General features: G+C 41.6%; 1 protein-coding gene across 1 annotated transcript; it reads right to left on the reverse strand.

Annotated features, from left to right (window-relative positions):
- Positions 1–12855: 12855 nt before the first annotated feature.
- Positions 12856–19290, reverse strand: snapc2 (small nuclear RNA activating complex polypeptide 2). The gene is made up of 8 exons (XM_022752211.1): positions 19007–19290; positions 18131–18304; positions 17792–17930; positions 17075–17361; positions 16585–16748; positions 16185–16420; positions 15656–15744; positions 12856–13433 (listed from the first exon to the last, which is right to left on the reverse strand). Exons 1-8 carry the CDS (start codon positions 19220–19222, stop codon positions 13116–13118), a joined length of 1623 nt encoding a protein of 540 aa, XP_022607932.1. The 5' UTR covers positions 19223–19290; the 3' UTR covers positions 12856–13115.
- Between the last annotated feature and the right edge of the window lie 1861 nt (positions 19291–21151).

Below are 21151 nucleotides of genomic sequence, written 5' to 3' on the forward strand. Positions count from 1 at the left end.
GGAATCCCCAAGACCACATCATGGAAGACATTAACACTGAGGCAGAGAGAATTTCAATACAGGATTATTCATTATTTTGCAATTCAAAATATGTTACTGAGATTCTCATAATATATTTCCTCTCATTTCCTTCATTGTTGTTGTGACTAAATACACCTGTTTCATCAGCCTAAATACATAAGTGAGGAGCTATAGTTCAGTTTATGCAAATCAGTCTGGACACTGCTTGAAGACTTTAGTCATTAATCAGACATAAAAATATAATTCCATTTATTTTCCACCTTTTCCTCAATCTTTTCTTCTCATCTCATTAGTTTCAGCTAAATTCCCATTTGCATTTTAAAAAAGTATACACATTTAGGTATAGAACAAAGGTTGCAGTAAATTAGAACAAGTGCAAGTGAAGTACAGAAACACACCAAGACATACACAACAAAACAAATTTTCAACATAAACAACAACAACAACATAACTTTCTGGCAGACACATTAAAAAACGGATGAACATGCTGGTAATTAATAAAAGGACAGAGTCTCATGGGACCACTATGAGGCGAGGTGAGATGATGATGTAGTGAGAAATGCAGATTGACTCATGTTGCTAGCTCAACCCAACCTGCCTTGTGTCAACAGTCCAGGCTGGTGGTGGTGTAATGGTGTGAAGAAAGGTAGACTGACGCTCCTGCTGATTTAAATATCTCTACTGATTAACTGAAATATATTTATGTACATTTTTTTTATTTCCTTTTTTTTTTGTATTTATGTTCATTGCTGCACATTTGCTCTAAGTACTACTTAGTTCACTCTTGTTAATAAAATGCAACATGACAGCGGACTGATGCTGTGCCAGAAACAGATGTGGTTCTGAGACACGCTCATGGTGCCCTTTCACTCATGATAGCAGCCCTACAGCTTGCCTTTGTACAACCTCTGCTGCACAGGGACGCCAGAGCAAGTGGAAAGAGTAAAAGTGGAGGACTGGTTCTGCTATTGAACAATAGCGGTCACATCACAGTGAAGGAGAAGATCTGCTGTCGGGATATTGAACTGTCGGCAGTTGGTCTTAGACCGTACTATGTACCCAGGGAGTTCTGACACATCGTCACCATTGTTGTTTACATTCAACCGCGAGCAGAGCCTGCAGTCGCGTGTGACGTCGTCCACGAGACTGTTGCGGGAGTATAGACCCAGCACCCTGATGCATTCATTGCAATAGCGGGGGATTTTAACCATGTCACTCTCACTTCTCACCTGACTGGCTTCACTCAGTATGTTGACACAAGGGAAAATAAGACAATGGATCTGTTGTATGCAAATGTCAAGGAGGCCTACACTGCTTCAGCTCTACCACCACTTGGCAGATCAGATCATAAGCTGGTTTTTCTTCAGCCTTCCTACAAACCCTGTATACCGAGGCAGGCTGCAACCACCCACTCATTCAGGAACTGGACCCCGGAGGCCAGTGAGTCTCTAAAAGACTGTTTCGAGTGCACAGATTGGAATGTCCTGTTGGAGTCACAGATAAATGATAAAAGCAAGGACCCTGACCTTGACAGAATGGTTGAATGTACCACAGACTATATTAACTCTGTGCACTTGGCATCAACATACCATGCAAATGGACAAAACAAATTTCAAGGTCAGGTAATGACTTGAGCCCTGCTCATGCTCATCCATGAAAAAAAGGCCTGTTGTTTCCATCTGAGGCTGCCAACATGCAAAGTTTCCGAGTGCATAACATAGGCTTATACTGTATGTCAAATGAGTTGATTTGGACATTATCATTTTAAGATCCTTAAAGGTGTCTACGCTCTATTTACCTGTCTGCTCTTGGATTGACACTGTAGGTAGCCATGGCTTCATCTGATGATCTCATCTGAAATAAAGAAAGTAAAATTAATGGCTGGAGTTAATATCTGATCTCTGATTCAATATCCTGCAGTGAAGGTGTTTAAATTTCTTTACCTCTTCCACAGTGTTATCTGACAATCTGCCCAATGGGCCTCCACGGCTAAGAAGAACAAACAATAGAGGAAATTAAAAAACCATTATACAATTTTAAGCACCATTGTATTAACATGAAACATTTTGTACAAGCAGGTATATACCTATCTAGTCTATTGGGATGGCCACTTATAATACATACAGTTGTACATTACCTGACTCTAGTCACTAGCACTTCTTTAAAGTGTGCTATCTTCTTTTCCCGGTAATATGTCTCCATCTGAAATAGTAACATAACACAAAGTGTTCTTTTTTAGTGCAAGTAATGGCATAGAGTTAACTGTAAAATGGAATTACTGATTTGGTGTGTCCAATATAGTTGTTATAGCTGTTGTTATAGCTGTAATCCATCATGTCTGATTTAATTTACCTGATGGGTGAAGTTTCGAACAAACTTTTTGTATTCAGATGATGATACGTCTTCATAGTTTTCATTAAATTCCTGATTGATCACCAAATTAACCTTGACCGACCTGTCCAATGTATCTGCAATGAGAGTGAAATATATTGAACGTCATAAATGAACAGTTAAGAACAATAACTGAATGCAAAAATTGTGCTCTGTAACTTTTAGTGAAACTGAAAAAGGACATAGCTTGCATACAATTAACATTACCTGGCACAAGAGTTTCAATGAACTGGCAAATTCTTCCACTGAATCCAATAAGACATGTACAGTCAATACCATTGAAAGTTCCACCATTTTGGCACTTCAACGGTTCCGCTTTCATGAATGGTCTTGTGGTTGTTTGAGCTGTTGGCGTAGCAGGTGGTGTTGTTGGTGATGTGGTTGGCTCGTCAGTTGGTGGTTTGGTTGATGGTGTGGTTGGTTTTGTAGTTGGTACACTAGTGGGTGGCCCAGTTGGTGTGATGCTTGATGTTGTGGTTGGGGTTACTGTTGAAGGTGAGGATGTCATAAACAATGTTTACACAACAAAAGGTGTCTAGAGTTGTCAAAACAGATATCTGCCATGGTTGGAATATGGCAAATTTATAGCATAGAATTTGCCAGAATTCGACAGTATGTGCAAAATTCATAAAACTCTATGAAAAGTTCTGCTCTTTCTACTCCCACTGTCACATTGGAGGCTGTAGTTATAATTGTTATACGTGGGCCTTTCCTTCTTCCAGTGCTAAACATTTTTATATCAGTTGGTCAGATACATGAGTTTTAAGATCATCAGTGATATTCCTGTACTCATGTACACACTTATGTTTTTTTATTCTTCTTTTTAGTTCTTTTAGTTTAGTTTTTCAGTTTATTGCATCCAATGTTTTTGCAGTTATGTTATGTTGCACTTATGTTATTAAATTAATTATGCACTGCATTATTTGTTCCCTCAACATTTGCAGTAGGTGCAATGATGGTTGATTAAATTCATTATTTTTTTATTGTAAATCTATTTTTCATGTAAGCACAATAGACCACAGAGTGCTTACTCTGCTAGCTAAATCAGCTGTTTACACTCACATGACTTGTCATAAGTTTGCCCTCTGCAACATCCAATCTGTCACCAATAAAGCCCCCCGGTCAATGACGACATCACAGATCACAAACAGGACTATTACATCACGGAAACCTGCCAGGATTTTCTACAGCTAAATCTAGCAGCCCCACAGGAATGCATTTACAGTGAGCCCTTCTTCTTCAGGCAGGGGGAGGTGGCCTATCGCTCATCTATAGCGAGAGAATAAACCTAACACCATTCTCCCTACCTGATGAGTATTCCTTTGTACTGCTGGCTGCTAACATCTGTGGACCTTCACCCACCACGATTGATGTTTTGTGCAGACCAACCAAGTCATCTGATATCTTTATCACCAAACCCTAAACAGTTTTAACCACCTTTAGTGCAATGTCTGGGTATGTGGAATTTTAATGTTTTGATAACACTGAAAATATGTTCTCTACAGATTTGTATGATCTTTGTTTAATCATATACATTTCTTTAAAATATGTCATCTATATGTCATCTTTACAATCCATACCAAAGGTCATATCCTTGACCTTGCATTCAGGCGTCACACCATATGAAATCACTTCCACTGAATAACACATGTCAGGCCATAAACTGTGTTGCTCAACACCAACCCACCACACAAGGGTGTGTCACATCATGTCACACTGCAACATCACACATCACTACAACCCAGAAGATGTCATCAGTTAAATTACCTCGAGCCCTGTTCATGTTACCAACCCTTCCACTCCCAGATTTAAAGGACTACTTCAATGATCGTTTATCTTCATAATTACTGCATGATGCTGTAAACCCTCTGTAACCACAGACTGTCTTATTTGCCCATTCTGCACCCTGGTACACACCTGAACTACTCCAAAATCAGTACAATACATGACCAGCTGGCCTCTACTAACATCATACAAACTGACTCACCATCAGCAAGCGCCAAGAAAACCCCATGGATGTCCCCATCCACTATTATACAGTATATGACTTCAGTCTTCCAATTGAAAATCACATAATTGGATATGTCCAGTACCTCCACATGTCACCAATCTCCATAACCCTAGTTAAATCATGCTGGCCTTCTATCATCTCCCCATTATTAAATCCTCTGTCATCTGGTAGAGTTTCCCCTTACCCCCTTCAGACCAATTTTTAAAAAACCTGATTAATACTCCGACCAAAACAACTACTGACCTATTTCCTATTTTCCTATTTGTCAACTGACCCCTGTGCATGTCTGTATCTGTATCTGTATGTATCAAGAGGATCCTTCTACTTAGTGATGAGAGAATGAGATTTAGTATCCAAGCTGAGCTGTTGGATGGAGAGTGTTTATAGTTTCCGATTCAATAAATGTAACAGTCGTCTATAATTCAAGCAAAAAACAAGGATAAACCTGGTAAAAGAATGCCAATAGTTCTCTTATTTGAAATGAACTAAACTTTAGTAAAAAACAACAAGGGTTCTAACAAGAATAACAAGAGAATCTAAAGATATTAGACACATGTTACACTGTAAGTGGCATCCTTTGTAGTAAACATTACAAAATATAACAAAAACATGAGCTGACTGAATAAAACGTTGATTTACCCCTAAAGCTGCACAATTAATCAAAAATCTCAATCTCAATACTGCCAAGCAAAATATTCAAATCACAAGAACTGCATTTTTTTTTTGATAAAGATAAAATCTGTCACAACAACAGACCATGAATGAAGAGTACAGATCATATTCTCCAGATATAAAGGAACATGATTGTTTGTTACAGACCCAACAAGAATCACATCATCATTTTTACATTTATTTCAGTGGAAATTAAAAAATGACCAGTCCAACTGAAATCATGACTCATATCATAATATCTGCAAGAATGTTTTGCCTGTTGTTTAGCCCTGATCTCAGCCCTCATGAATCTTACCATCAGCCGGACATGAGCAGATGAGTAAAGCTGAGATAATCATTAAATGTGAAGAAAAAGCCATGACCAGATTATCCCAGGCAATGATGGACGATGAGTGACACAAAAAAATCTTAAATCCAAAAGTTGGAAATGTTAAATGGTCATATCTGTCTTCATCAGAGTGTACTATGTCCACTATGAAGCGCTGTCAGTGGATTAGCTCTTTGTAAACACACCCAGCCAGTGTCAAGGTGCAGAGAAATGCTAAATTTAGAGGACTGGCTTAGATAAGAAGAATGAGCAAGACGTAAAACCATTCAGACATAACGGCACCTTTCCTCATGCATCTCCACTCCATTCTTTTACAGATGCACTGTAAATGATTCAATCACTGCAAAGGATGGTGGCAACATCACTGCTTACTGATACACAGAACAAGAACAACCACTCTGTGTCACTTTTCTATCATAACTTTTCCATGAAAATCTTACTGATTGTGTATTTAAGTATTTAAACCTGCAATAACTGATTTGTTCTGCCACTTAAGGGCAGACTGACAGACTGGGGGCAACACTGACACATCATCACATATTAAGTTGATCCAGCACTGAGGGAGTAACATTATAATTCACGTGGAGAGGGTTTGAGTCACCTGATCACAGAAATGGGGACTCGAGTTTGCGACTTGGACTCGAGTTGCACTTAAGTGAAGGCTTGAGACTTGACCCAGACTAGAGATTTGGGACTTGTGAACAATCATTTTAATTTTTTTTTTTTTTTTGTGGATTAACTGAGGAGAACTTAATTGAGGAAATGTCTGGTGTGCTGAATTCAGACATCAGTCATTCCCTCATAGGGCGAGAGAGGGAGGGAGCGAGAGAGATTGATAGCACTGTGTGTGGTGATCAGCCCAGTAGAGCGGACGTCGGCCTCCCAGCAAACTATGTTTGGCTCAGGTTCGGTTCAGTGTCACGGCTCCATCACCCACTTACCGTGTTTGAATCTTTGGCCGTTTTCACAACTAAAGTTTGTTTGCTCTGGTCCGATTCAGTTGATGAGTTTGTAAACTTGCAACATTTTCCCCTTGGTTCCATTTGTTTTCACACAGACAAAAATTCAAGTGAACCACAATGCATCTTTACAAACCAGAACTCTCTAACACCAAAAATGAACCGCTCCAGAGTTTGGCTGGGACGAGACCAGGACCACCTCCTCAAAAGGGTCTTGGTGAGATTGTTTTGGGGGACACCCGAGTGTGATTACTGTTTTCACATCTGCTCAAACAAATCAGAGTGATGAGAGTCAGCACCTCAAGGTCTGAGGTCATAGTTTCTCAGCCGGAAAATGGTGGATTAATTGCCCCAAGTGAAGTAGTTCAAGTATCTTGTTCACGTGAAGGTATATAGAGCAGGAGATTGACAGACAGATTGGTGCAGTATCTGCAGTAATGTGGATGTTGTACCAAACTCTTGTGGTGAAGAGGGAGCTGAGCCAGGAGGCAAAGCTCTCAATTTACCAGTCAGTCTTCATTCTGACCCTCACCTTTGGGCATGAGTTCTGGGTAGTGACCGAAAGAATGAGATCATGGATACAAGTGGCTGAAATTGGTTTCCTCCATGGGGTGGCTGGGCTCAGCCTGAGAGATAGGGTGAGGAGCATCTGATTAGGATTCCTCCTGGGCGCCTTCCTTTGGAGGTTCTATGGACATGTCCAACTGGGAGGAGACCCAGGGTAGACCCAGAACTCACTAGGGGGATTACATATTTGAATGCAGCCTTTGATACAGTGGATCACACTATTTTAATTGATCGTCTTAGTAATTGGGTTGGTATCCAGGACACTGCACTTGGTTTGAGTTGGTTTTATTCTTATTTTTCAGAATTAACCTTTGTGGTCACCATAGGTAATTACTCATCTTCTACCTCTAACATTGCTTGTGGTGCACCGCAAGGTTCAGTTTTAGGTCTGATTTTATTCTCTATTTAGATGCTGCCTCTTGGCCAAATAATTCAGCGTCACAATGTCTCCTTTCATTGCTATGCAGACGACACACAGATATACCTCCTCTTGACACCTGAGGACCCTAGAAGCCTAGCTGCTGTCAAAGACTAATCTCAGCAATATTAACTGTGGGATGGCTGAAAACTTTCTTCAACTTAATCACTCAAAATCAGAAGTAATACTGTTCAATCTAAGCAGCCCTACCCATCTCATCGAGAACAGCCCCTAGTGCTCTATCCGCCAACATGAAACCTACTTCCAGAAACTTAGGAGTGATATTTGATTGCAACCTCACCTTTAAATCACACGTAAAACGTAAAAGTCGTACAGTCATGTTTTTATCAATTACGCACCATCTCCAAAATCAAACCAATTCTCTGCAAATCGGACCTTGAAAAAGTCATCCACGCCCTCATCTTCTCCAGACTTGATTACTGCAACTCTCTCCTTTCCAAAATTACCCATAAAGCACCCGTCTCGCCTCCAACTAATTCAAAATGCAGCAGCTAGGCTTCTTACTGGTTTTAACAGATGACATCTAATCACCCTAATCTTAGCTTCCCTACATTGGCTTCCATTGGATTTTACTTATCACTTTTAAAGCTTGCACTAATCTTGATCCTCAGGTGGGGCTTTCCCGGTCATCCAAAGTCAAGGCTCGAATCTAAAGGTGACTGTGCTTTTGTCATCAGGGCTTTGGAATGACCTGCCCGAGCAAATAAGGTGTGCACAATCCATGACATTCTTTAAGTCACTTCTTAAAACTCACTGTTACAGCCTTGCTTTTATGTGATGTGTTCTTCTTATGATCTTCTTCTTACGTCTTTCTATCATCTTTTATTTCTTATCCTGTCATATATTTTTATTACTCTTCTAATTGTTTTAGTTCCCTAACATCCTCAGTATCTTTGTATTTATTTTATTTCCTTTTATTGTTTTTATGGCTTTCATTTATCCTTATTATCTCTATTTTATTCCTTATTGCTCATGTCATTTGTTTGTTTGTTTACAAATGTTCTCATCTGTTTCTATTGTTTTTATTTCCTTTATCGCTTCTTCACCTTATTTTATTGCACTGTTACTTACTGTTTTTAGCCCTTTATGCCCTTATTTGTATTTTTTTTTCTCATTCTGTTGCTTAATGGTGTTTTAGTGCCTATACCCCCTTTTATTATTCCTATCCCCTTTAATTGCTTACATCATCTTAGACCTTGGTCCTCCTGTTCTTAATTTATGTTGTTGGGTTCTTGTGTTGCTTGCTTGGGCTCTTGAGGGTTTATACAGTATGTCGCTGTTGTTGTTTGGGTTCTTCTGCCATTGTTCTCTTGTATGTTTGTGCTTTTATGTCAAAGCACTTTGTGAACCCTTGTTTTTAAAGGTGCTATATAAATAAAGGAATTATTATTATTATCATATCCCACCTATCACACCTGGAACACCTCTGGATCCCCCTGGAGGAACTGGAAAGCATTTCTGGAGAGTGGGATGTCTGGGATAACCTGCTTAGCAAGCTTATCTCGGTTAAGCAGAAGAAGATGGAAGATGGATACAATTTCTATTGAACAACAACAAAAATTAGACTGTGGTACTGCAGCTTACAGTGTAGAAGTGATAGAAGTAAAATTCCGGGTTGGTGTAGACTAGTCCACATTTCAGACACCAAACATGACATCACAGGTGGCACTATAATCAAAGAAGGGGCGTTTTGGCCAGTAACTCCCACATTGTACATCAACCATGCAGAAATCTTTTATGCATGTGTGCCCTGAAAAAAGAAAACAAAAAACATATATATCTGACCCAAATTAGGAATGAGGGATGGCCATATATCAGGACTCTCGTGATCAAAATAACTTCCTGTAGGTTCCATTCATAACAGGAAGTGTTGTATAGAGTTGGCAACAATCACTCTTATTTACATGAAATTTAGTCCAGTACTTTCTCATATCAGTCTGAAGTTCTCTATAAAATTTGGCGCAATTCAGCAACTAGGTGACACAGAAAATATGAAAACTCTATATCTTGTAACTGGCTAAATATTTGGTTTGCATGATCTAGGGTCACTTCACAACTGATGCATGAAATTTGGCAATGATTTATTAAAGTGGGCGTGACCCCTTACAAAAAATATACATTTCTACATATTCCAACCTCCAAAAAAAATCATAATAAATCACCTGTACGTTCTACAGAGCTGGAATTTTTTTGCATATCCACTGAATGATGGTGTCACTTATATTTCTGAAAATATGAAAAATCAATTAACATCAGTATTTTCATATTTCATTCAAATGCTACCAAAGTTTACACAGACATTCTCTAGATGGTAGAGATCAAGTGTTTCAAAAGGTGTTTGGATTGGACCATGAGTCTGCAGTAATCTTCATCATCTTGCTGTAATATGTACTGTATGCACAACATTTTCTTTTTTGCTCAGTCTTGGATACAAATTCACCAAAAAATTATGGATGATTCTCCCAAAACCAGCAGAATGATTTGCGATTTTTTTCATACTTCTGTACTGTTTACTGTTTAATTGTTGTTGATTTGTTGATTGTCTTACTGTGAACATTGGCCTTTGCAGTTAATTAAAAAATATATATAACTACACACTATGTTAAATCTAATGAGTAGAATATTGCAATAATGCCTACAGTTGGATGCTGCAGTGGTGTCAGTGTCTGAGAAGCACAAGCAGCTGAAGTAGCATGAACAGACTGGGCAGCAGCACAGATTTATGTAAGCTGACAGTCTGACAGTTTTGAGAACTACTGACAACAACAATATTAATTCTTTGGGGTGACTTCATCAAATTAATGAAAGAGAACAACAACAACTTTTTCTAAATCACTGTATGTTTTGATAGTATGTGAAGAGCAGATATAGGTTTTGTTTAAGTGTTGTAGTGCTGTCCTCAGTTTTCAAACGTGTTTATCTGGATTTTGCAATGACTTCCAATATGACACACCTTATCAGACGTCAAGGAAAATAACTATAGCAAGATTCCGTGCATTGTTAATGTTCATGGAATGTACAAGGCACAACCGACTGCCTCATGGCTGGAGGGTCAAAGACCACAGATGTCATAAATTAGGGTGTAACAGCAGGGTGAGGACTGGTGTAAACAAGTAACTTTGTCTAAAAACCTCTCCCACTGTTATAAAGGCAGGTTCACTTTTGTCTTATCAGAATGTAAAGCCTGGTAAATCCTCTGTGGTAGCTTCCATTTTCCACTGCCACCGCCCAATCTTAAAGACAGATAAAAAAATCAGTGGGACACCTGTGTATTTCCTTTGACGTCATAGTAATAAAGCTACTTTTAACATGACAAATATGTACACTTCTTTTACAGTCACAATAAAAAATATATAAAAATACTTACATCATATATCCCGGAGTGGGCGATAATTAAATAGCGTCATTTATAATTATTTATTGTGATGAAACTCCCATTGAAATTCGCAGTTGTCATCAAGGATTTTAGAGTGAGAACTATTTCTATGAAATACTCTTACTTCGAAGCAGCGCTTTTACATATATATATAGATATACATACATACTGTATGTATGTGTATATATATATATATATATAAATATACCTCATGTCTCTGTTTCTGTTTTCTGTTCTCTGAATGCAGAACTTGTTACGTAGTATTTTTAAACTGAGGTATTGTTATTTTTGAGATCTGAATACATTTTAATAAGTTGCATGTTGTAACTGCTGATAGAGAATACTCACCTTCTTACACACAGCAGAGATGTGTCAGGACAGCTGACGAAATGGTGGAAAACTGTATTATCAGAGTGGTGACAGAACAGTGTGAGGTGTGAAGGTTCTGGCTCCTATAATTGACATATCTCTGCTGATTGCACCACCAGGATCGAGCTGTTTCAGCAGCCCACTGATAATCAGAAGTTGCACAAGACAAATGTCATGAAGCAGTAAATCAGAAATTCCGCTGGTACATTTGCACCCAGCTCTGCACGTCATTTCAGGCTATTATCATTTTTATTATCAAAACAAACTGGTGTCATAGCAATGATGTGAAAACTCAAGCACACCTTAACCTAGTACACACACAGTGACCATATCGCAACATCATGTTTAAGATGCTGCGAATTCATGTCTGTCAACTCATCCTTTAATCTTTAAAGAATGAAGCTCATTCACTCATTTAATAATCTGACAGTACTCAGGTCATAGGGAATAATAATAATCAGTTAGAGGTAAACTGAGGTTTAGCCAGTTTTAGACAACGCTGTTGTGTGGCTGCTTGTGTTCATGTAACAACTGAGAACTGAGACTTTTTCTGTTCATTAAAACAAGAACAAAAACATCTTTATATTTCTCACAATACATAATCAAGAAAACACAGTATCTGCCACCATGATAAAAAAACTATCTGCTCAGTTTCCTGTTATGAGAAAACTGGTTTTACATTATAACATAATATTTTTCATTTCAGAATTACTATAGATTTTTCTCATTTACATACATTGGTGAGATAACAAAAACAAGTGTGTACTGTGTGTTTCAAATCACCTCCAGTTGTAGGCCTACTCTGAAGCAGTGTTCCCCAACCACCGCCACACTGCTTCTGTGTCCTCTGCTCTCTGGGCGAGGCAGGGCTGCACTCAGTACACACACACACACACAAACACACAGCGAACGGCAGAGCAGAGACTGTGCTGGATGCAGAGCCAGGGGAAGTTAAGATAAGTGAAGATTACAGAACTGTACTGTACGGTCAATGAAAAGCAAAAGGCCAACTTTCATCTGTTTTGTCCGCTGTCTCCTGCTGGGGACAAATAAAGTTTCTTGAATTGAATTGATAGTGATTCTGGACACTTTACATCTTAGGTACAGTTAAAAGTTGTTGTTGTATGACACCATCTGTTTCTTCATACTGAGCTGTGTGACTTAAGTGATGTCACTCGAGTCAGCATCAGTTTGAGATGAAGACTCGCCACACTTCTGCGACCTGCTCATCTATGCTCCAGGCTACATTAGCCGCTACTGGCATAACACAACTGAGTCTCTGACCCAGCTGCTGGTGGTCAGTTGCACTGTGGGTAATGTAGACGCATCATGAGTTTTACAGCTGCATGATGATGAATCTGTGAAATAATAATATCTGACTTTTCTGAGAGAAATATAAAAATGTGTTTTCTTGAAAATTCAAAATGTCTTAAAACAAGCAGCAGACTCTGAAATATGAAGATTAAAAATGCCTAAATGAAAAAAATTAAAATGCTCTAATATGTATTTTATTTTTAGGTACTCAGTTACTCTGTCATAATTTATTGATAAACACATGTACTTCAATGTGACTTAACCTTAACCGTAACTGAATGAACTGTTTTTCATTGTGATATGAATTATTACATACATTAAAAACAACTAACAACACAAAACAAAGTAAGGAGGTCTACTGCATTTAAAAATGATTTTTTATTATTTTCTATAAAAGCAACTGAACAACTTAAATAAAACAAAAAAAACTATCAGCCCAAAGAATAAATGAACAATGAATGTGACCAGACATCCAACTTTAACACCAGACAAACTCTAGTGGTCACTCAGAAACTAGTTATTGAAAATCCAGCTCAGTAACTTTTGAGACGAAGACCAAATAAGTAGACTCAGCACTGAACCAGTATAAAGTTAAATATTAAATCTACAACATATGGAAAAAATAAGGCACACGACACAAACCACTGTTTATAAATATTAAACTACATTTATCTGCGCATCAGCAGCTTCAGTGGCACCATGAAAGGGTTGAGGGGAGGGCAGGGTCCCATCACGTCTCCATTCCCTGATTGGCTGGATGTGTTGTTGCTCTGTGATGATTGGCTCTCAGCTTCTGGCTGTAGTTTCCTCCCACCACTGTCCACGACCTCACTGCCGCCAGTCCTGTCAGAGCTCTGCTGACCCTCTGGTGTGGTGCTGTCTGGACCGCTCGGACCCTCTGACTGAGCAGAGGGTCCGCCCTTCAGGTTTTTAAACAGTTCTCTCGCCAGCTGGGAGTCAGCAGGTGATGACAGACTCTGGTACACCTGAAACATGGAGGAGAATGTTCAGGTGAAGGAATAAGAACAGAAAAAAAAAACTTTTGTACTTACACAAATCTGTGCTGATACTGGCTCTGAGAAGTGCTGGACTCAACTGAACTAACATGCTACTGACACAAGCTTTGGTTCATACTTGCTGCTCTTAGCATTTGTATTTGTGTGTGTGTGTGTGTGCGCGCGTGTGTTCGTGTTAACATAGACTTGTTCATCCAATGTTTTACAAAGAAGTTGTAACCTGTGAGTCTGTCTTCGCAGGTTCCTTTGATTCCTAGTGACCTGGTCCTGATCTACTGCTGCAGATGTTTGGTCAGTATCTTTTCTGACCTGGGAAAGACTGAACCTAGACCTGTGACAGTCTGTGGTTCCAGGTTCTACTTTATGTCTCCACAGCTTTTTACAAACCACAACATTTTGGTTCAGGGTCATTTAAAGCCTCAGACTCCAGGACAAACACTGTAGCGATGGAACATCAGAGGAGAGGTGATGGTGGAACATCAGAGGTGATGGTGGAACATCAGAGGTGACGGTGGAACGACAGAGGTGACGGTGGAACGTCAGATGTGACGGTGGAACGTCAGAGGTGACGGTGGAACGTCAGAGGTGACGGTGGAACGTCAGAGGTGACGGTGGAACGTCAGAGGTGACGGTGGAACATCAGAGGTGATGGTGGAACATCAGAGGTGACGGTGGAACATCAGAGGTGACGGTGGAACATCAGAGGACAGAGAGGTGATGGTGGAACATCAGAGGAGAGGTGATGGTGGAACATCAGAGGACAGAGAGGTGATGGTGGAACATCAGAGGAGAGGTGATGGTGGAACATCAGAGGACAGAGAGGTGACGGTGGAACGTCAGAGGTGACGGTGGAACATCAGAGGACAGAGAGGTGATGATGGAACATCAGAGGTGATGGTAGAACATCAGAGGTGACGGTGGAACATCAGAGGTGACGGTGGAACACCAGCTGCTAGATGAACTTCAGTCGTTTGTTCAGGAGAAAATTAAACACTGAACTCTGCTCCACAGAAAACAACAGCTCGGTACCAGAAATGTGATGATTCTGAAAATATCAACACTTTCCTAAAGTCCCAGTGAAATGTGGTCAGACCAGTGACGTTTTGTTCAGTTGAAACAGAAAATAGAAAAACACAGAACACAGCTGTACATGGACAAAACACATCTTCACAGTTCTTATCTAAACACATGACCTGTGTTATTTATGGCCGTGTTGTAAAGCAGTTGTTTTCCTCCCGCCCTGAACCTGGATTCAGTATCAGCTCTTGGACAGAGCAAATCTAAGTTCAGGAGCTGGAGAGAGGAGAGCAGCTGAGACAACAGCAGACCATAGACCTTCAGTTATGGTTATGGTCAAGTCTGACAGTCCTCCTCTCCGATCAGGCCTAGCTGTCTCTCCTGGAACAGGCTGCTGAGAACTGTTGTACATGTCAGAGTCAGTGTGTGAATCTGATACTAACAGATGAAAATGCATTTGATCTGAGATCTAGGACCTTCATTTGTGGTCTGTGCTGCCCCCTAGTGGAAACCTAACAGACCAGACTGCTGTATGAGATGCTGATGAGGACTCACTTGTTGCCTTTTAAATACAAAGGATGTGAGTTTCATTCCAGCTCCGGGTTGTGCCAGCTGCAGGTTTTACCGATGATCTGCCGATACGACCGTGTTAATGTTTTCTCAAGTGTGTGTCACACATGACAGACTGTAACAGAAATCAGTGTAAATGTGTGAGAGACTGAGGAGAGAAAGAAAACTTACAGCTGGCTCCATGCTTTACTGAGCAGCTGCTGCTCAGATACAACAGTAATGAAGCATGTGACTCAGCTTTTATTTTCTGACTGTGACACCTTGTGAACTCAGCTGCATTTTGATTGGCTGTCAGCATCTCTTTCAAATGACATGCAGTACAGGGCCGTCTGATGCGGGATTTGAACCGGGGCAGACTGCAGCGAGGACTGTAGCCTCTACACATGGGGCGCCTGCTCAACCCGCTGCGCCACTCGACGCTTTTAGAACAATATATTTGTAGTTGTGTTGATGTTGTTGTGGACGTCCCTTCACCGTGGTCTCATCCATCATCCAGAACACCTGTGTTTTCTCTTCAGGTGAACAAACCACCTTTTGTTTTCTGATCATTTGAAGTGCTCAAAATACCTTCAAAAGCTTTAGATTGAAACTGAAGCAGGTCGTACCTGGACCAGGTGTTTGTGCAGGTTCTTACAGTCGAGCAGGGGAAGCTCCTCAGGTAGAGACATCAACAGGTCCAACATGATGGCGCTCTCTGCAGGACAAAGACGGTGAACAACATGGAACATGTGTAGAAACACAGAGAAGGACAACCACACGATCGTAATTCCTACAAAATAAGACACTGATTAGCTTTAGGTAACAATTAAAAATCCAACAGTTCTGTAGTCTATATGAAGGAGTGAAGGTCTGATGTTAATTAGTCTTCACATTAAAAAATAAGCTCATTACAAACAAGGTTATAATTAATCCATGTGATGTCTACAGATGGAAAAGTCTCTCTAAACATTGATTTTAGAAAAATAAACTGATCAGTCTAATACTTTATGCTTTATTGTTTATTATTCCTTTAATCTATCAATATAATTGATTATCATGTTGGAAGTGGCCACGACACACAAAATGAATGGTTAACAGCTGTGGTTGTATCACTGAAGACCAAATGAAATACACACGACACCAGCAGTGACTCACCCATGGGGGTGAGGTGACACTCGTCAGTGGGTTTGTGGATCGCACTCAGGTAGCGGTAGATCCTCTCAAAGTCCACAATGCACTTGACACCTAAGGTCCGGGGACTGTCTTTGGTGGCGAACTTGCTGGTGCGACCAAACCTGGCATGAACTTCTGCGGCGGGGCCAGAGAGGGGGGGCAGGGGGTGGGTGGTGGAGGTGGAGGAGCTCGAGGAGGGGACAGAGAATTGAGCAGCACTGGGGAGAGGGGTGAGACTGGTGGCAGAGGGAGAGACAGGTGTGTGACTGACTGTGGACTTTACAGTGGAGGCAGAGGTGGAGGTGGAGGTGGAGGTGGGGGCTGGGGTTGAGTTGGGGGTGGAGGTGGGAGCTGGGGTGGAGGTGGAGGCGGGGGTGGGGGCTGGGGTGGAGGTGGGGGCTGGGTGGAGGTGGATGCGGGGTGGGGACTGGGTGGAGGCTGGGGTGGAGGTGGGGGCTGGGTGGAGGCGGGGGCTGAGGTGGAGGCGGGGGTGGGGGCTGGGGTGGAGGTGGGGGCTGGGGGTGGAGGCGGAGGTGGAGGCGGGGGCTGAGGTGGAGGCAGGGGTGGGGCGGGGGTGGAGGTGGAAGCAGGGGTGGGGTGGGCGCTGGGGTGGAGGTGGGGGTGGAGGTGGGGGCTGGGGTGGGGGGCGGGGTAGAGATGGAGGTGGAGGCGGGGGCTGGGTGGAGCGGGGGTGAGGTGGGGGTGGGGTGGAGGCGGGGGTGGAGGTAGATGGTGGAGGTAGGCGGGGTAGAGGTAGGGGGTGGGGGTGGGGTGGGGGCTGGGGTGGAGGTGGAGGTGGAGGTGGAGGCGGGGGTGGAGGTGGAGGGATGCTGCTGGGTTGTCTGGATTGAGGAGACACTCGGAGTGTCTACCACTGCTGCAGAGCCAGGACTGAGCGTGCTTTGCCCTGAGGCCGGGATCTCAGGCTTTGGGGCTGTAGGGGACGCTGCAGGTATTTCTGCTGCACCTGGCTGGTTGGAGGGGGCAGCAGGTGAGCTTTCGGATGTGGTTGAAGGCTGTTGCTGGGGTGGAGGGACTGTGCTGTTTGGCACTCTGACCACTCTGGATAGAGCTGGGGGTCTTTTGGCTGGGCCTATGGTTGGTGCTGGAGTCTTGAGGACCAGGAGAGGACGGGTGGGATTGGTGCCAGGATGCTTACCTGAGGAAAAGATGGAGGACAGTAAGATGAGACAGAACCTGCAGCACAGAGAACATCTGATTGTGTTCTGTGTTCAGATCATTACTAAGGATTATGGGAAATAATAGAGTATCTCCATGAATGAGGATTGTTTTTGGTGACTGAGTTGTCAGTGTCAGATAAATACTGGTTCCAGCTGTGTTCACACCTGACAGGACTAACACAGACAGAGGCTGTTGTTTAATCTGAAGGATGAAGAGTGTCTCTGTCTCTGGACGCTCTGCTCCCACTGAATTAACTAACACCTTCATCACAGTAGTTGTGGACTCAGTTAATTCCTCTTCCTCACTCACTGTGTGTGAACAGTTTTGATGGATCAGATGAATACGAAAAACAAAGACATACACATATTTACTGTCTCCAAGATTCAGACAGAAAATGGACTGAGTACCTTGTACTGGCATACCAGGCACTGGTCTGAAAGGGATGGTGCGACCAACAGGTCTGTCCCGGTCTGTGGGTGGTCTGTGGACCTGAGGAGGGTCGCAGTTCTTCAGGGTGCTAGGCTCTGTGGACGACACTATCATCATCTGGAAAACACAGAGGGATGAGGGAGATGGAGGTGGCAGTGACTCCACAGGACAGGTAGGTACAGGTCTGTCTCTGATCCAGCAGCAGTTGTGTTTGAGGGGTGTCAGATAAAACCTGAGGTCACATTTAAAGTCAGCAGAAGAAAGTCCAGGCAGAGATGCCTTTATCAAACCCTGTCTCATCAGTATCTGGATCGTACCTGAGAGAACGCTCCAGTGATTTGTTCTTCGAGGGTTCCCGCCAAAGATGAAGCCATGTGAATCCACACATCGATGGGCTTTCTGGTCTTCTCTTCCTCCAGCCTCTTCTTCTTCAGCTTCAAACTCACACTAGAGATCACTTTGTTCTTCAGAGAATCCACCACAGCCTGGATCTGAGGGAGGGAGGACAGTACACGTCATGGTACTGTACATGAACACAGAGACCGGCCCAGAGGAGGGAGTTCACTGAGCTGAGCTGTCTCATACTGCACACTGACATTCACCGACTCTGTAACTGGAGGATTTTAGTTCATTTTTAAATTAGTTGGACACATGTTATGAGGCCTGAATGTCGGATTAGACACTGAAGATGACATCAACATATGATGGCTGAAGTTTATAGATAGACAGATATCACAACAACAACAGTTCACACTGATTACTCACAGTTAAGAATTGTCACAGTATATGGTGACACTGCTGTACTAAAGCTACGTAAACACAGAGAGGACAATCAAAGATAATCTGTTTCATTTATAATCATATTTGTTTTTCATAAGATCTATAAACTTCTTATATCAGAGCGATGGAGGAACTTAGTAAATAACCAGGTGACACAATACAACTCATTATGAACATGGTCTCTGTAATGTAACATCTGATGAATGTGAAGGTGACCGAGTGAAACCTGTCCCTGTGAGCCGGTTCAGTGCAGACTGCAGCCCTCAGTAGACCTGGTTTCACCACAGTTTAACTGAGACCTTAGTTTTTCATTTGTCTGGTAAAAATAAACAATATTTAATACAAAGTAACAGACAGAGAGTCAGAGGGACCGAAGTCACTGATAACCCTCCACAAAGACCAGACCACCGTACCTCTTCTATGGACCGGTTAGGAACCTGTTTTCTCAGGAACGTATAGTCGATGTCTCCGCGGCTTCCGGCGGTTTTGGACAGTCTCCTCAGAGCGTCCAGGAGCTTCTTCTTCTCCAGTTTCTTCCACTTACATGTCAGTTTACCCGAAGGCGTCCGGACCGGGTCAGGCATCAGGTTGCGTTCTGGTATTTTTCGAGTGCGAGGAGGCGGCTTCATCTCTGCTGAACTGGACTGACGGGTTCAGGGTCTAGCTGGTTCTGGTACCGCTCAGACAGCTGCCTCCTGAAGACTGTATATGAACGATTTAACTTTACACTGAAGGTAAAAACGTTTCTTCACCACAGAACCATCATCAGCCACAACTGTACTACTTCCGGTACTTTTTCAGAATAAAAGCGTTTTCAAAGTACTGTTCTTTCTTAACAAAAAGAACATAATTAAGGAACTGAATGTTCAAATACATTTATGAAATGCTCCTTTCTTCTTACTTAAATACTTCTTAATCAGATTATGAAACACATGAATATAAATGTTGCTATTTAGTATCAAAATTATTTTTAAATAATTTATTTAAAGACAGACGATAGACATTTAATGACCTTTTAAAACGTTTTTTTAAAGGTTTATAGTGGATTATTTAAATACAAATTTAATTATTTCTGAACATCTTTTAAATGAGTTAACCCATCTATTAGAATGAAACACTAAGAATATGAAGAGGCTCAATCAGTTCTGGAAGGTTATCCCAGCATACAGACTTTTTGTGTAACACACTGTTCTTTAATAAGCCAAATTCACATTCGAAACACAACTTAACTAAAGCTGAAAAGAGCAGAGGAGGTATAAATATTGAGGTATAAGGTTTACATTTGTTATAATGCTTCTGTCTTGTATCGTAGGAGGGAACTATTTCATGGACGTTACACTTTCTAATTTTAATTTGAAAGCGAGCTGGATCGGACAGGTTACTGCTTCCGGGTACTGTGCTCCAGTGCCGTTGAAAATAGAGTTGCGACACTCTTTGAGCATTACCGCCAGCGACTTTAATCATAACACTTTTTAATATTGATGCAGACTGTGCGTTGACTACTTTGAGAGGATTGGGGTTAGGTTGTTCACAGTGTGTGCGCACTAATATTTGTCTCGTGCCTCTGACTGTGCTCATGCTCCCATCCTAATGTTAACTAACGTACAGCCTGTAACAGTTTGGTTCCGTGTATTTGGGTTGAGGCAGTCGGAGAGCGTAGAGAAAAGGCGGAGACAAAAACTCACGTCCGCACAAGCGCTGGGATGTTTATTAACTTACTACACTTCAACCTTACCATGCCCGGTTGGACGGCTCTATCTTATCATACAGGAACAAAACAGAAACCACACGTTCCCTAAACGTTACTCTTGAGTTGAGGAGCTTAACGAATACGGAGCTCAACAGGTACCCACTTCCATCAAGGTGTATGCTCAACTAAAAGAAAACAAAGCCCATATCTAGGTTGCACAGCATGTCTTAAAGGCACATTTCACAATTTTGACTGTTGAAGGACGTTCACATAAACAGACACAAGTGAGTAGTACGCTGCACGGCCTACTCTAAACCTCCAGTCACTCTGCATTCATCAGTGCACTCATACCCACTGGTCATACTGGATGAACTGTTGGACCCAGTACTGCTACACAAACAAGACTAAGCAGTGCCATCTATTGGTTAAAAACAGCATTAAAACATAAATAGTCTTTTTAGTATCCCAATATAATGAAAACACTTTCTGGAAGACTGCAATGGTACTTACCAAATAGTAAATATGACTATGTTGAAGGGTTTGTTTATTTGTGCGTTTTGTGTCATAATATAAAGGCCATTAATATTTTCATTGTGATTTTTTTTATTTACATAATGTCTTCTATAGACAGGAGATGTTAATCAAGTGGCTTCGACAGACTCTAACTGTTAACGCAGGCTATAAACACATGGCATGAGGAGACAGGTATTGAGTCAGCCTACACTGAAGTCTTACAGGTGGCTACTCATTGTTATCATGTAGTTTTCACGATTCTCAGCAAGTTTGAGTTATCAATTGATCCCATAAGCCATTGCATTGTTTTATACATATGCAATAGATCAGAGGATTTTGCTCATCTGTTGAGCTA

This window comes from Seriola dumerili, unplaced genomic scaffold (genome assembly GCF_002260705.1).
Source record: "Seriola dumerili isolate Sdu_G_001 unplaced genomic scaffold, Sdu_1.0 BDQW01000167.1, whole genome shotgun sequence".
In the NCBI taxonomy this organism is placed as follows: Eukaryota; Metazoa; Chordata; class Actinopteri; order Carangiformes; family Carangidae; genus Seriola; species Seriola dumerili.

Coding starts and splice junctions, on each gene's coding strand:
- snapc2 (XM_022752211.1), bottom strand. CDS start 19,222: ATGAAGCCGCCTCCTCGCACTCGAAAAATACCAGAACGCAACCTGATG. Junction 16,421..16,584: donor CAGCCCCCACCTCCACCCCA/GCCCCCACCCCC, acceptor CCCTCTCCCCAG/TGCTGCTCAATTCTCTGTCC. Junction 15,745..16,184: donor GTGTCACCTCACCCCCATGG/GTGAGTCACTGC, acceptor TTTGTCCTGCAG/AGAGCGCCATCATGTTGGAC.